The 15,139-nt window shown below is 47.8% G+C and overlaps 6 protein-coding genes across 6 annotated transcripts; all 6 read right to left on the reverse strand.

Annotated features, from left to right (window-relative positions):
• Positions 1-3,710: 3,710 nt before the first annotated feature.
• Positions 3,711-5,195, reverse strand: AGABI2DRAFT_186491 (hypothetical protein; the record flags this gene model as incomplete). Its single annotated transcript, XM_006462541.1, has 1 exon — positions 3,711-5,195. One exon carries the CDS (start codon positions 5,193-5,195, stop codon positions 3,711-3,713), a length of 1,485 nt encoding a protein of 494 aa, XP_006462604.1.
• Positions 5,196-5,414: 219 nt separating this feature from the next.
• Positions 5,415-5,839, reverse strand: AGABI2DRAFT_193711 (hypothetical protein; the record flags this gene model as incomplete). The annotated part of the gene is made up of 1 exon (XM_006462542.1): positions 5,415-5,839. A coding segment is annotated over one exon (280 nt), but the record flags the coding sequence as incomplete, so codon positions are not given.
• A 2,128-nt stretch (positions 5,840-7,967) lies between these two features.
• AGABI2DRAFT_72374 (hypothetical protein) lies at positions 7,968-9,479 on the reverse strand (the record flags this gene model as incomplete). The annotated part of the gene is made up of 2 exons (XM_006462543.1): positions 7,968-8,088; positions 8,362-9,479. Coding segments are annotated over 2 exons (1,239 nt in total), but the record flags the coding sequence as incomplete, so codon positions are not given.
• Positions 9,480-9,544: 65 nt separating this feature from the next.
• AGABI2DRAFT_119457 (hypothetical protein) lies at positions 9,545-11,233 on the reverse strand (the record flags this gene model as incomplete). Its single annotated transcript, XM_006462544.1, has 1 exon — positions 9,545-11,233. One exon carries the CDS (start codon positions 11,231-11,233, stop codon positions 9,545-9,547), a length of 1,689 nt encoding a protein of 562 aa, XP_006462607.1.
• Positions 11,234-12,793: 1,560 nt separating this feature from the next.
• Positions 12,794-13,265, reverse strand: AGABI2DRAFT_207044 (hypothetical protein; the record flags this gene model as incomplete). Its single annotated transcript, XM_006462545.1, has 3 exons — positions 13,180-13,265; positions 12,913-13,122; positions 12,794-12,861 (listed from the first exon to the last, which is right to left on the reverse strand). Exons 1-3 carry the CDS (start codon positions 13,184-13,186, stop codon positions 12,794-12,796), a joined length of 285 nt encoding a protein of 94 aa, XP_006462608.1. The 5' UTR covers positions 13,187-13,265.
• An 894-nt stretch (positions 13,266-14,159) lies between these two features.
• AGABI2DRAFT_193713 (hypothetical protein) lies at positions 14,160-15,134 on the reverse strand. Its single transcript, XM_006462546.1, has 5 exons — positions 15,069-15,134; positions 14,883-15,010; positions 14,702-14,829; positions 14,343-14,647; positions 14,160-14,289 (listed from the first exon to the last, which is right to left on the reverse strand). Exons 1-4 carry the CDS (start codon positions 15,113-15,115, stop codon positions 14,387-14,389), a joined length of 564 nt encoding a protein of 187 aa, XP_006462609.1. The 5' UTR covers positions 15,116-15,134; the 3' UTR covers positions 14,160-14,289; positions 14,343-14,386.
• Positions 15,135-15,139: the final 5 nt, after the last annotated feature.

The raw sequence follows: 15,139 nt of genomic DNA on the forward strand, positions 1-15,139 counted from the left end.
CAAACGATGGCGTCGAAGAAGTAAAGATGGCGTCGAATATGCCTTGCACGCGACGGCGGTCTTCATTGGTACGAAACCGCTGGAGGTATACGCTTCGAAGGAAGGTGACGGGTGCTCTGTTACGGTACGAAATCAGAAGGCGACCCCATCGAATGACATCGCGAAGATTGAATTCCCAAGGTGCACCAGCGCGACCGAAGGTTTTCCGATGTGTAACTTCGTCATTGAGACTGTTATTAAAAGCAATCATGGCATGAAGAACGTTTTCATCCATATCAGGAAACATATGCTGGCAAACCAAGGTGAGGTCGGCAGAAGTAAGTTCCTCGATGTAGACTTTGGTAAATCGATTGACAAAAGATTTGGGCAAGCCTTTGCGGCCACCCCCCTGGTTTATAGGGTTTTGAGCTGCGAAGATTCGGAATGATGGATGACAAGTGAATGTTTTTCCCAATTCTGGAATATAAACCGTTCCTCGATGATCGAGAACAGCATTGAGACCCTCGAGCACAGTTTGGGGCGCCAGGTTCATCTCGTCCAGAAGTACCCAATGGCCAAGCTGTAGCGCCTTGAGGAATTCTGCATCTCTCCAGGCGAACTCGCCTGGTGAGCCACCCTCAACGGGAAGGTCCGAACCAAAAAGGTCGATAAGATCAGTTTGATCGGATAAATTGATGCGGCAGAGGTGGTGACCCGAGATATTCGCGAGAGCAGTGATTAAACTCGTTTTCCCGACTCCAGGACTGCCTTCAAGGAGAACAGGCTTTGATAACTGACAGGCACGTAAGATGCGCATAGCGTTACTCCGCGACGTAGGAGCAGCCAGATTGAAAACCAGGGGTTCTGCTTCAAGTGGACCTTTCTTGATCCCGAACGAGCCAAACTGAACAAATTGAGTGGGATCGAAGACTGGTTCATGGAAATTGGTATCGGTAAGAGGCACCATCTCATTTAGTTTCCTCGTAGCTTCTTCCTTGAGTCGAGTCAGAGCGTCACGAGAATACGCAGACAACTGGGGAAGGGAAGCTAGTCCATCAAGGTACGTCATTTGTGCTGCATGGTGCTACAAGCTTCATTAGCCAAAGGTTGGGTCTAAGGATTTAAGACTTACAAAAACCCCGGAAGACGAGATAGCTCCTTCAGCCGTGTAGACAGCATTAGAGAACATAACCCAAGCCTATAAATGGGGTGTATCAGGAATTGGCAGAAAAGTCATTTCAAGATTACCTACTATAATGTCACGCAAACTTGCTATGGACCGGTCCCCAACCCTTGAAGATAACCACTCCGTAAAATCGAGCACTTTTTGTGTATAGGGTCTAAGATTTGCATGTTTCCAGAGACTGCCCACAATTAACTCCAAGTCAGCACGACCATCCACACGTGGTACCCAGATCTCTGTGAAACGATTGCGCAATGCTGGTGATAATTCCTTCTTTCCATAGTCGCCACCTGGATTCATTGTCGCAACTAACTTGAAAGCGTCCATAGCCTTAACAACTGGATGCACAAAATCGCTTCCTCCCTTTTCGGCAAGAACAATGGTACGAGCAGGTTCCAGTACGCTGTTCAACCGCTCCAGCACTGAGTCATCGGCCAAAGAGATTTCATCAAGCAAAAATATGTCACCACGCCCCATGGCTTCGACGAGAGGACCGTCATGCCACTCAAAAATGGATTGAAGCCCAAGCAGGCGACTTCGAGCATGGGATAGTAAACCATGATTGGAGCAAGACAATTTTAAAGCATTTTCCAGCGCAGAGGCAAGCCCTTCAAAGGATGAGTCAGTGGGCTGCACACCACTCGCTGCTAATGCGGAAGACGCTTCTTGAAATACTTCTGCTTCTAATGCAGTCCGATTTCGAACGGGGCGCAGAGCGCCGATGATGTCTGCAGTTTCAGTATTTTGATGGCAGTTGAGTCCATGTAGCCGCTGCCCGGTAGCTTCGGCGAAGATCTGGCAGACGGAAGTCTTCCCGGAACCAGTTTCCCCAACCAACAAAACGGGCTCGTTGAACTTGAGCGCACGACAGAGCAAGATATATAAGCGTTGCATGGCTTTCGTCCAGACGACGTCAGATGTCAATGGTAATGGTGTACCCAAAAACTCGGCCATGTTCACACTTGGCTGATGGAGGTTATAAAGGACATCTTCGTTGATTTGCACCCCCATGATGGATTGAATCACCTCCTTGACAACAGCTTTGTCATCGTCTCGACGCGCACGTTCTGCTAGCAGCATATATCCATTGTCAGCCAATTCTTGATAACCAAGAGCATCTCTATTGGCCCAGCGGAATAAATCCCGGAGAGTAGCAAAACCTTGCTTGCTTTCAAAGACACGACCAGCCTGACGCCGCTTTTGCAACTCTTGGAATACGGCGACGATGCGTTTACCATAAGAGGGAGCGATCTTGCAACGTTGACACAAGATCGACTCCAATTCAGCTTGTGGGACATCCTGGAAATGTACTTCAAGAAATCGGTTACGGAACGCACGAGATAGGATTTTTCTGCCAGCGTAGAGGCCGGGAGGGTTTTGAGTTGCGAACAACATGAATTGGGGATGAGGCCGTATCACTTCTTGAGTCTCCGGAATAAGAAGCTCTCGGTTGTCATCAAGAAGCCGGTTGAGGGCTTCCAAGACGTCAGTTGGAGCCAAATTCAGTTCGTCTAGGACAATCCAATCCCCATTCCGCAAAGCATGCACAAGAAGACCATCTTTGAAAACGAGCTTGCCAGTCAGAGGATCTGACACGTAGGAGCCAAGATACTCTTGAATGTCTGTATGTTCATGGTTATTAATACGGACAAAGCGATGACCAGTTCGCCGTGCTAGATACTCGACGGAGCTTGTCTTGCCACTTGAAGTGGGGCCTTCGATCAAAACAGGGAACCTTCTGGTTGTAACGATACGCGCAAGATCAATAAGTTTCGTCTCCACCGAAGGCGTTAAGATGTATCCTTCCATTGGGTCTTCAGGATAGGGGCCCCTCTTCAAATAGAACGGCCCAAATTTGACAAACTGCTCAGCCGAATGACCGCGGGGAACTGCTGGTTCCATACTTAACATGGACCTGGGATTCCGAACTCCCACCAACAAGTGTTTGTGCATTAGCCCCACCAAAATCTCCGCACTCGATGGATCCAAAACCATCGTAAAAGCCATCAAACAACCCTCCCAAACAGCCCGACGCAGACTATACATATTCGCCATATCAGAAGCAAAGGTCAACGCACGTGCCAATGTCCGCATACTAAAATGTGGTCTATGGTTGGCACCATCTGCAAGCTGGCGCTTCCCTGCCAGACCTTTGGCGGCGATATAAAACTCTGCCACGTTCATGATGATCCCTTTGTCTCCAACTGCACATGCTCCGATATATTGGGTGATTATGGTCAAGAGTGTATCTTTATCAGCATCTGGTGGCGGAACGTCGATCTCGGTAAACCGGGAACGGATATTCGGAGGGAGATCCTTCTTGCCGACATCAGTTGCCGGGTTCATGCAGGCAAATAGCCGGAAATCTGGGTGGCGAGGTACAGGCTCAAGGGATCCTTGCTCCGTGAGGGTAATGGATGCAGTTGGACCATGGAGTAATCCGGAGATACATTCGAGGGTTTCCGGGCTTGCAAGGTTAATTTCGTCCAGCAAGATCCTTCAATCATAAATGAGTTTTAACGTGCGCACTAGTCAGCAAATGGTCAACTTACCAATCGCCTGACCGTAATGCCTTGACCAAAGGACCTTCTACGAATCCGAAAGCAAATTTGCCTTTTCCTTGCACGTGCTGGATATCGAATTCATCGACATCCTTCAAAAAAGCATCCCATACAGCAATGGATTCTACAGCATTAAACTTCCTCCGCTTACGAGGGGCCTCAGGTTCACCACGTCCATGATCAGCCTCGCTATGAATGAAAATTATAAGCACGAGCTCGAGAAACAGGGAACGAACATAGAAAACGTACCTCATCCGTTCGGCCTTTCTCGCCGTCAAACGCTCCCTAGCCAATCTTCCACTCTCCTTCCAAAGTCCCACAACTCTCTTCCATCTTCCTTCGTTCACAGCTTTCCTAACCTCCGACTCAAACTTCTCATTCTTCTTCCTACTAAAAGTGGATCCAAATAGCTCCAAGAATCTTTCCTGCAACACGGATGCGGGAACCCTCGTATCAATAGGCTTCAATCCACCAATCAAATCCGATGATTCTGTCTGATGGGACAAGTTGAGAGAGATAAGCGAACGCCCAAGCAAAGACGCTAAATGCGTGACGACACTGGTTTTTCCTGTACCCGTCTCACCGGTGAGTAAGACAGGTTCGGAGAGTGCCACGCTCGTCATAATACGAGAGAGTAGACACACAGCGGGGCGATGCATAGCGAAAGGTCTTGAAGGTGGTAGATCAACTAAACTCTTCCTCTGCTTCGCAGCCAATCTTGTTCTCCCTATGGACACACCACTGATGTTCCCATTCACATCCTTCTCGATATCCAAAACAGGTACCCTTCCTTTCAGCAACCATTCTTGTCTTTCTTCATCCAAACCAAGTTTCTTGCCAACAATGGCAGCAACACTATCAAAATGATTCTTGGCTGAGGTAGTCGTTGCGCTCGCGCCGAAGAACACGTCCCGTGCCTCCAGATATATCTCCTCTCTCAACGAAGGGTTTGTAAAGATATTCCAAAGCGGCACAATGCCTCCTTCTGATGGATCAATGTCCATTGACTGATCCGACATTGGTAACAGCCTCTCCACTCTAGCACACAACTTTTCCAGCTCCCTTAATCCAACATCCCTCACACTCGCCACCATCCCCAACGCCTTCACTTCTGTCCAAAGATCAATCAACCCCTCCACAGCATTGCTTCCCAACCTCACACACCGTCTCTCTATTATCATCTTCAGCTCGTCTCCCTCTGGAGCTCTGATGATCGTCTCGCAAAACTTGTGGGCACCAAAAAACGTTGGTTGAACGAATTTCCCACTTCTCGATGGTTGTAAAGAACGGGTTGCAAACACCAGGAAATTCTGATGTGCAACGATAGTTCCTCTGGATGGAACATCCACCTTTGCTCGTGCACCTATCCAATTTCCGAGCCGCAGTGACTCAACGAGAGGTTTGATGACTCCAAGAACTTCATTACTTCCTCGATCAATATCTTCAAAGACAACCCAACGACCTTCACGCATTGCGCGCACCAGGACACCCTCTTTCCATTCAAAACTCCCAGGCTGAGTTGAAGAAGAAATGTATGAACCGAGAAGAGATCGAGGATCGAGTGATGTATCAGCGAGATGAATGGTAATGATTTGATTCTCAGTGTCGGGATAAAGTGACCGGGCAAGATGATCTAGCAAAAGGCTTTTTCCAGCGGACGGTGATGATGTGAGGAGCGTAGGAGCACGCATGGATATATGAAGAGCAAGAGCCAGGAGAGACCTGATAGAAGTAGGCGTAGCTATAAGCACCGAGGGACGCGCGGGCGCCGTGGACTGTCGAAGGAGTAAGACGCCATGAATGTTCGCAACACGAGGGCTATAGCAAAGAAGTTAATCACTGGAGAAAAGACAGGATACAACCATACCTCAAATCGAGCTCTTCAACACATACTCTCTCTTCTTCATCCTCAAATCCGTAGAACGTCTCTAAATCAACATCATAAAGCCCCTCCCTCATATCCTTAACTCTCTGTACCTCTAACATAGGCAACACCCAACCATCCAAGAGCCTTTCCTTCCCCTCCTCATCCTTCTTCCCGAACCCACCAGCAGATATCCAACAATCAACGCTGCACATTTCATCGTCTTTCATGTTCAAAACTTTCCTCTCCATCTTCTCTCTCTCCGCCTCACCCATTCCACTTTGATAAGCGTAACATCGGATAGCGAGTAATTTAACTCCATTATCATCTTGATTATGGTTAGATGACCATATAAGTTTGCTGAGCGGCGTTAAACTCCAGAAGAGTTGGAGAGGGAGTTCACGGTTGGCTTGTTGGATGCGGAAATATGTCAAAAGGAGACGGTGTAATCGTTCAACCTCTCCGAAGGGTGTACTGGATTGTGTGGCGCTAGTTGCAAGTGGGCCATGAGGGTAAAATTTGGTCAAAAATTCGTGTAATATCCTACGAGTAAACCAGTCAGTGAACCGAGCCTAAGGTAGAAAGGAAAGGACAGACGGGAAGATTTCCTCATAAACCTCAACGATATAAGCCAAAGCAATCAACCTCTCCTCCTTCACCTCTCCATCGACATTTTCATCGTCCAACCACCTCGCAACCAAATGAATTAACAGCGGCCTGAACAAATCCACAACAGTCTCAAGCAACTGAGGTACGCTCAGACACCTCGACACGGCATCCAACAAGACTTTTTTCTCATCCGCAGCACGAAGACCACAAGCAAACGAGTTGAAAATTTCAAGAACAGCAGGTAAACGGGATTCGATTGTCGAATGTTGAATGGCAACAATCAACTTTTTAATTTGTTGCTTCAAGTTGATTTTGAGTGGGTCACGAAGAAGACTTGCGTCAAATGTGGCTGTTGTATTGGGAGATGTAAAAAGAGCAGCGGTTGCTGCCATGGATTCATCTGAGAATGCAGATGATTCGGGTTCGAGTTCTGGCCACTCGATTTTTGTAGTAGTTGGGATTTGAGTTGCGATAGAAGCGTCGGTGCCAGGAACACCAGCTGAAGTCATCGCAGATTGCGTCCCGTTGCTTTTACGACAAGATATATACTTGTACAGGTTCAAGTGAACTGGCAGCACAGATATAAATGAGCAACGATGAAAAAAAAAAAGAAACATACCAGTATTTTACTTTTAATACGCGTCAAGGTCAATTCTATCGTTTGGGTGACAATTGGAAAAGTGATTGTATGTTGAAGGCTGGAGATACCGACGACGCAGGTAGAAGGAAAAGTTCCCGCAAATTTCGTGTGACTGTGATGGCGGATGTATGTCGTCACAAAGTGTGTGACTATATCTAATCTTATCTCTAGGTCCCTGAAGAGGATTTCATGCGTGTCCTATCACGCTCGTGAGATCAAAGATAGTTGGAATGCCATACTTTACAAACAAGCAATGAGAATATATGCACCAAATAATAATCCTACACCCGAAAACCAAAAAAAGTCGTAAATCAAAATATAGCAGAAGCAAAAGCAGCTAGAAATCCAGATCCTGAAAGAATGATAGATATATGTACACCCACACATAATTTTGGTTGAAGAGTGATGCGTGAGGCAAGGGATCAAACAATGATCGCCCACAGAATCAGTAACACGAAATCGTATGGATACTTATCCCATCACTTTGTGTTCCTCTTCAGGATGGTCGGGTCAAACCCCGAGTATGAAGCGACGTGCTCATCCTGGCGGGACCCAACCGTCCCACGAATATTCCTCCACCGTCACTTCTCCATCTCACTCGCTACCATCGCCGCCACCAACTTCATCTTCGGCAGACTCCCCATCCTCCTCCCCTTCGGCTACACCCCCGACTACCTCTTCAGCCCCATTTCCATCAGAGTCTCCCTCTTCGTATTCCCCCTCAATTTCATCCTCAACGTCTTCGTCTTCATCCTCTTCTGTGACTTTCTCAACGCTTACCCATCGCCCTTCTTTTCCATCTGCATCGCGGCTTACCCACACGCCTCTCTCGAATATGAAAGATAACTCTGGATCGATTTCAAAAAACTTGTCCTCCACAACCAGCCACTCCACGTTTCCTCTGCACTCTCCAACTTCAGCGGCGTGCTCCCTCTCAGAAATGACCCGGTTCACGGTTTTTCCAGGAAGCCCAGCAATCATGCACTTCTTCAGGTTCGGCAAAACCATCCTCTCCCTTTTTAATATTCCTTCCGACTTGACTTTAATCTCCTCCGTGACTCGTTCAATTAACACCTTCCACTCTATCCCACCAGCAGTGGCGTCTATGTACCCCTCAGCCTCAGTCACTTTGACTTTCCAAAAATTTATCTCTAACGACTCCAAAACGATCAGCCCCTTTATCAGTACTTTCCATGACGCAGAATCACATTCCAGGGCTGTTATGATAAGCATTTGCAGGGTCGTCGCTAATCTCGGCAAGGGTAGACGCTTATACAGTGCCGTTCCACCTGTTCCATTATTAGATGTTGAATTGACAGATATAGAAGTCGCGACTGTGGAGACGCTGGAAGAGTTGATGGATGCCGTGAGAGAAGAAGCATCATGTAGCTTTGCAGGAGACGTCGGGGAATGGGGGGGCGTTGACGATCTCGAGCTTGGCGACGCGTTAGATGTTACCCAAGAATCACTACCCGATGATGAAGGGGAACTGCTAGAGGGGGAGTCAAGCGTCTGATCGTGAGACTGAGGGAAAGTCAAAGTGAAGTCCGCTAGCTTCAAATGAGAGTGATGATGGATCGTCGGTGGTTGTGCGGAAGGAGTGGGAAGGTTAGTGGGCGCGATTAGCTCCACGAAGGGGGTGAAATCCTGGTCCGGCAAATCGAGACTGAGTTTGTTTACATTCGGCATCACGAGGCGGTCGAGGATAAGGCAGAGATAATCGGGATCCAAGTCAGTCAAACTTAACTCCAATAAGGATTCCAACAGAATAGAGTCATCCTGCTTTCCCTTCCCCTTGCCGTCGTGCATAGGTGTCCACTCAAGCTCCTCGGTACCATTTTCGGCCCTCGGACCCGAATAGTGAAGGAATAGTCGTTGGAGATTAGGGCTATAGCGTAGCATCCTATCCCAGTATGTGTACGGGGGTCTAATGTTGTCAGAGTGAAGGGCTAGTTCGAGGGTGCGTAAATTTAGTAGGTATGGACTTTGATCCCACGGAAGGTTGACGCCGATCAAAGACACGTTCCTAAGGTTTGGAAGGGAGTTGCTGAAGATTCGGACTGGGGGTCTATACGTAGCAATGTAAAGGTCTTGGACCTGACGAAAGTCCTCAAAATGATACAGCTGGAGAGTCTCGAGATTGGGTGCTGGGTCAGAGCCACCGAGATTTTTACGAGCGATCAACTTGCAAGCGTTGTCGCGGACCTTTAGATGGAAAGCACGCCAATATAGCACATGTGACATGATGAGAGAGAATATGGAGGAAAGCTCTTCGGTGCAGAGGGTGACGCCGGGGACGTGGTCTTGGGGTGCTACGGTGTCGACCAAGATGTCGAGACGACGGTTAGGACTGCGGGAGCATCGCGCGAGGTATGCGACTGCGCGAGGAATATGAGATGTCTCCCTGAAGTAGAGAGTAGTCCAGAGCGAAGGGGTCCGAAGTGCGACATGGCGCCAGTGTTGGCAGACGTGGGAGACAGCGAGCTGGAAGTGGGTAGAAGGGACGGCGTAGTAGTTCTGATCTGGCTTGAGGAGAAAGGGTGAGTGGACGTAGGGATCTTGGTCTTGGGCGCCGAGGACGACGATGCGGGTAAGGAGCTCTACGGGGAGGGCATGGATGCCTGTGGGACAGTGGGCATACATGAGAGTGAGGGCGCAAAGCTGGAATCGCTATATTTAAATATCTAATCTGCGAACAGCTGACGTAATTACTGCATTCCCAAGTCCTTGAACGAGATGAAATGGCCTCCACCACTGCACTTGTACCCATGCGCCTTTTTCTCCCAGGCATATCCATTCTTGCACTTTTGGCCGAGCCGACTCGCCACCGCGGCAATGTGTTCCTGCAAATGTTCATCTGCAACCTTAGGAGCCTCCGCCACGGCAGGCACACGGCTTTTCTGTGCGGCCTCCTCTCGCGCCTTTCGTTCTGCCTCTTCTTTAGCCCGGCGCTCTGTTTCTTCTTTGACCCTACGCTCTTCCTCTTCTTTGGCCTGCCGTTCTGCCTCTTCTTTGGCCTTTCGCTCTGCCTCTTCTTTGGCCCTACGCTCTGCCTCTTCTCTCGCTCTCTGTTCCGCCTCTTCTCTGGCTTTCCGTGCAGCCTCCTCTTGGGCTCTCCTCTCTAGTTCGCGCTTTCTCTCGTCCTCAGCTCTCAGCCTAGCCTCCTCCAGTTCCTTCAATTTCCGCTCTTCTTCCGTCAGTCTCTTTTCAAAGTCCTCCTTTGCCTGCTTCTCCATTGCCATAAACTCCTCCTCCCTTTTTTCCAACTCTTTTTCCGCATCCAACTCGCTCCTGACCCTCTTCTCCGACTCGGAATTGGCAAGTTTGACATTTTCTTGCAACTTTCTGATCGAATCCTCTACTTCACGCTTCAGAACACCGAGCCGCTCTCTCTCCATTTTGAACTCGTGTAGCTGCCTTTCCCTTTCCTCTTTCCTCTTATTCAGCTCTTTACCATCATCCCAAGTCGCAGAAACGTCGACTGAAATGCTTCTCAATGTCTCGTCTCCAGGGTATTCGTACACGTGGAAGAATAAATATGCGTGGATCTCATCGTGTGCTCCACCATTGATATGTGCGTGGAAATCCTGGCCGATTCGTACATTTGGGTAGATTTTCTGGTGATCCAAATAATGGCTCCAACCACTACCAGCACTCTTGAATGCCGGGGTTGATGCAAGTGACAATCCAAGCGCCTCGTTCAACATGGGTGGACCGTATCCCATAGTGTTTCCATCGTCCCCATAGTGGGCGTACAAAGGCAAATCATTGTAATTCGTGACGATGCCCTGAGTTATCTTCTTGCCGTGAGAAAGGACGATGTCCGTCTGAACGGACGCGTTCCCTGCATTTAGAGAGGCGTAGCGAACCGTGTAAACGAGAGATTCGAGGGTTGCATCAGGAACACCGTGGGGTATTGGGACGGGGACACATAGCGTCCAGCTGTTAACATGCTTAACTGGAGCGGATGGAGTGGGCGCTTTGGCAGGGTGCGCAACACCATTCCCGTGTGCATGACCAAAAACTGCCATTGTACCAGAATTGGCACCATTTGTCAGTTCGGAGAGACTATCGCGACGATAAGACGCATGAGTATGTTTGGCATGTCCCCCTTTCAATGGGTAAACGCGAGGCTCGACAATTTCATGGCTTTGATTGCCATGATCACCACTGTAGGTTCTGACGATGGTTGGAGAAGTGGAGAAACTGTGTTGTTCGGAAGGTGAGTGATGTGGAGTGAGAAGACCTCCGGTGTGAAGCGGGCTGAGGACGGGATGACCCAGAGCGATGGTACCAATACCTAGTCCCTGTGTGGTGATACTGCGCTCATGGTGATGAGCGTGCCCTGCACCCTGGCAAGTGCAAACACACTGAGGTTGAACCAAAGATGCCGCCATTGTGGTAAATAAAAAATAAAAAAGGAACGAATATGAGATAGGTGATATGTGACAAAGGCTAAGTGTTAAGCCTTGGGGTCAATGAGTGGGATGACGGTGAAGGGTGTTAACAAGTAGATGGTACCCAGAAGGGGATTTCATTCCATTGTTCTCTTCTTATACGTGTATGTGAACCGTACATAACGCTGTTCGGCAGCCAGCACTAGCTGGATCACACAGCAAATCATACGCATCTGTCATCAATCCATTCATGATGTCAAAATATTGATGGTGTATCACGGGTACCAGCAAAACCGGAGAACCATTACACCTCTCAAGAATCCATGTCAGAAGTCAAGACAGGTCATGTTGTATTGTGACATACCATATTCATATACAGCGCTCACCAAAAATGGCAATGCGTTCAACTGGTCACTATACCGCTTAATGCCCCATCTTCCAGTCACTGCGATGCCCGTCCATTCATCATGTCAATTAGCATATCTAAGGCCGACAAACGGCGGAATGACAAAAGCAATGAGAGTCCCAATCGAAGCTTCGGACTGTCGATTCTTCTGCTCGGACGGACTCTAAAACCCCTTGCACATTTCTTATTCGCTTCAATTCTCCCTCTTCCATGGTTCGACATCAAATACTTAATCAACCTCAACAGAAGTCGACTTAACAACACTTCACGATCCACGCAGTGTGCACACTACAAATTACACGTCAAGAGGCAATACGAAACTAAAAACATAACGACCTCGCTCCCACGTCTTGACATCGCTGATGATTGAACCTTATGCTTGCGACCAAGGCAGCTTGATTTAGATAGGCAAAACATCTACACAAGGTAGCCGTCGAATAAGCATAGTCAAGTGAGCGTCTTCCATTTGTGAAAATTTGAGGTGTCTATATGCCAGTTGTGAGTACTTCACCATATTTTCCCATGAAGTACGTCTAAAATGACCTTTTGAGCCAGGCACTGATTCATGCTCGCTTTTCATAGTTCCGTTACAAGGTTAATTTTTTATGCTGAAACCAACAAACGAAACGCCGCGGCATTGGAAGGGGGTTAGGCAAATCTGTCCATTTATCATCGATATGCGTTTCACGAAAACGAGATAAACGAGGAAAATGAATGCTCAAATATACGCCAGAAAATACATGAGCGCGGCGCTGCTGGCCAGCATACTGGTGTGGACGATAGTAGAGAAAAAAAAATAGAAACCGGTCAGTTAACAATTGCCAGTTCCGCTGTTGCCAAGCATGCTCTTCTGATCTCGTTGCCTCAAATAGAGGTCGAAGCCAGTTCTGAAGGCACAAGCGGAACACAGATCAGGAAGAGAGTGGGGCAAGGAAATAGAGGTGAAATGTGATGATATACGAAAGTTAAACTCTTTGAATGGTTCGCCGCCCATAGCAGGAAGCGACAAACGAGATCTCTGACTCGATTCCTTCTGCGTTATAGACCTCAAACTTGGATTCGTATACTACAATTCGCCATTACATATTGAAATATTGAACCAACAATGACAAAAAGGCCTCGACAAAGCTCGTACAACTTGTCTTTCTCGCAATCTACAATGCTCCGTGCTCTTCCAAAACTTGCTCGGAATGTTCCTTTGCTCTTTCGGATGTACGAGGATCTAGAACGCGACGTTCAACATACATCTAAAGCACTGAAACAATGGACTTACTGCTGAGTGTGGCCTTGTGACCTCGTAGAACGTTACCACTAATGTTGCTAGTCTCCTTACTGGCTTCAGTCTGTTGAGTACCACCTGAAGGTACTTCCGCTCCCATCTCTTCTAAACGCTCCTGTGCGCTTTCCTTTGCTTCGTCTGAAGTACGAGGATTATGCATTGTGGCCTTGAGACCTGCAGCAACTCTGGTTTCGTCTTTATCCTCTGTTTCCTACAGCGTAAGACCATGTATATGGACTATCCTGGATGATTGTAACTTACGATTCATTATTGATTAGCGTTGAAGGTGTGTGTGTTCAATGAAGAGATGTTGGGGTAGGGACCTCCATATATATACACAAAAAGAGAGACTCTTAGGAGCGTGAGGTAGCAATTGGCTCCCCAGCGACGTCAAAATGATGTCGCCAGCCATCGAATTGCGTCAGATCAATTTAGTGCGACACCGTCACCTAACATCCGAATAAAGTAAGCCACTAACCTTTTTGAGCGGCTGACTTTTATCCGGTCACATCACTGAGTAAAGCGTAGATTTGTTCGATTGATTCTATATCCATGCATAAGTAGTCCCACTAGGCAGTATCAGGGATGAACGCTCGTGCTAGAGAACAAGACTGTGGAGTCCTATATCTTTGCCGTCCATGCTCCCAGTGGAGACTAGCATTGTTTTTCGATCTTGATGCTACGAAGGAACCGCTTTGGATACTCGTCAACAAAATTGTATTGTCAAATAATCATTCCAGCAATTCCACTGACGTCAATTTGGTATTTGCTACTAGTCTAGGGAGGTTCGCTACGTTACCTGTGGGGTCAGTATAGCCGATAGAACTGCCTACCTATACCATATCCCAAGAGTATGGCAGCGTGCCAGCCTTATGGCGGTGACGGCGCTTCCAATGGTAGAACCAATAGGTCTTGAGCAGACGACGCGGGGCGACAACAAAGAAATATTATTTTTCATATCTGAAAAGCACTACGTAGACGCTTGACTTAGTTGATGGCGCGGACACATCGTCATCATCCGACAACTGAATGGAGTTCCAAGGCCTATTCTGGCATGACCATCGGCGAATCTAAGCAGATGAGTGCGTCATGGGGGTTATTCTAACCCCTCTGATCTGGCATAGCATAAAACATCAGCACACAACCCCTTCGGTGAAGTTTTGCGTATTCTCTCCAATGTCCTGGCGTATTCACTAGAACTATGACCGAGGATATAGACATTTAGCATATTTGAACTTTATGCCGAAGTGAAGCTGGTTGGGAAGGTCATTAAGGAGAAAAGGGAAGACTCCACGCCCACGATAGAGCACCAGGTGTACAAACTGGAGTCACTGGATAAGGAGCCATTCGCCGTGGAGGTGGAGACAAGAACTAACGTGACACGGTAAGGTATATCTTCACGCAAAACCATCGATTCGACCTACATGTCAATCATAGAAATACCCAGACTCTTCGAGCCTCGGGGAGATCAATAATCCTCTCTCCACACTACATCTCCTTTACTCCATTTCTCCGCCCACAGGACGCGTTTATGATAAATCTTCCTGAGTTCCTTGAATTCTTTGACAAAATCATCGATTTCGTTATTCGGAGCAGGAGTTCCTGTTCCCGAAGTAGGATTCACTGAAGTGGGCGGCCTAACGAAAGCGGTAGCCAAGGCTTCTGAAGCGTCGTCTTGGGCAGTAATACTATGTTTTAACCTCATGAGAAGAAACTGTGGAGTATAACGCTGGAGGGAAGCATTTAATGAAGGGAATGAGGTGTCGATCAAACATGAACGTACCTGATATAGATCCCGTTGTTCCTTTTCCAGTTCTTTCCATCTTGCTTCTAGGCTCTTGGCTTCGTCGAATGCATCTTGAGTCTCGGAGCGTAAATTATACAGAGGTTGTTGGAGATGGAGATTGTTGTCTAGGTGGAAGGTCAATCGCTGAGTCTCATAAGGCAAAATCAAACAAACTCACTGGCAATAGTTTCGTTTGCAAATCCAAGGTCGGCCTGTGACTGATACAGTCGTCTGACGCCACCGAGTGAATGGAAGATTGCTTGAGAGTAGACTGGATCTGCAAGTAGATCCTCGAGATCCTCGCGCCTATGTATCTCAGTTACTCAGCGTCCTTGTTTTGGGTTTTAAGCAATGTGTGCCATACGAGAGATGAGCGAGCTCTGGAAACTCAGCGAGGAGAGGAGTCGCCATATTGATGGGATAAAGCAAGAGGCA

The sequence above is a fragment of the Agaricus bisporus genome (assembly GCF_000300575.1).
Source record: "Agaricus bisporus var. bisporus H97 unplaced genomic scaffold AGABI2scaffold_7, whole genome shotgun sequence".
Lineage (NCBI taxonomy): Eukaryota > Fungi > Basidiomycota > Agaricomycetes > Agaricales > Agaricaceae > Agaricus > Agaricus bisporus.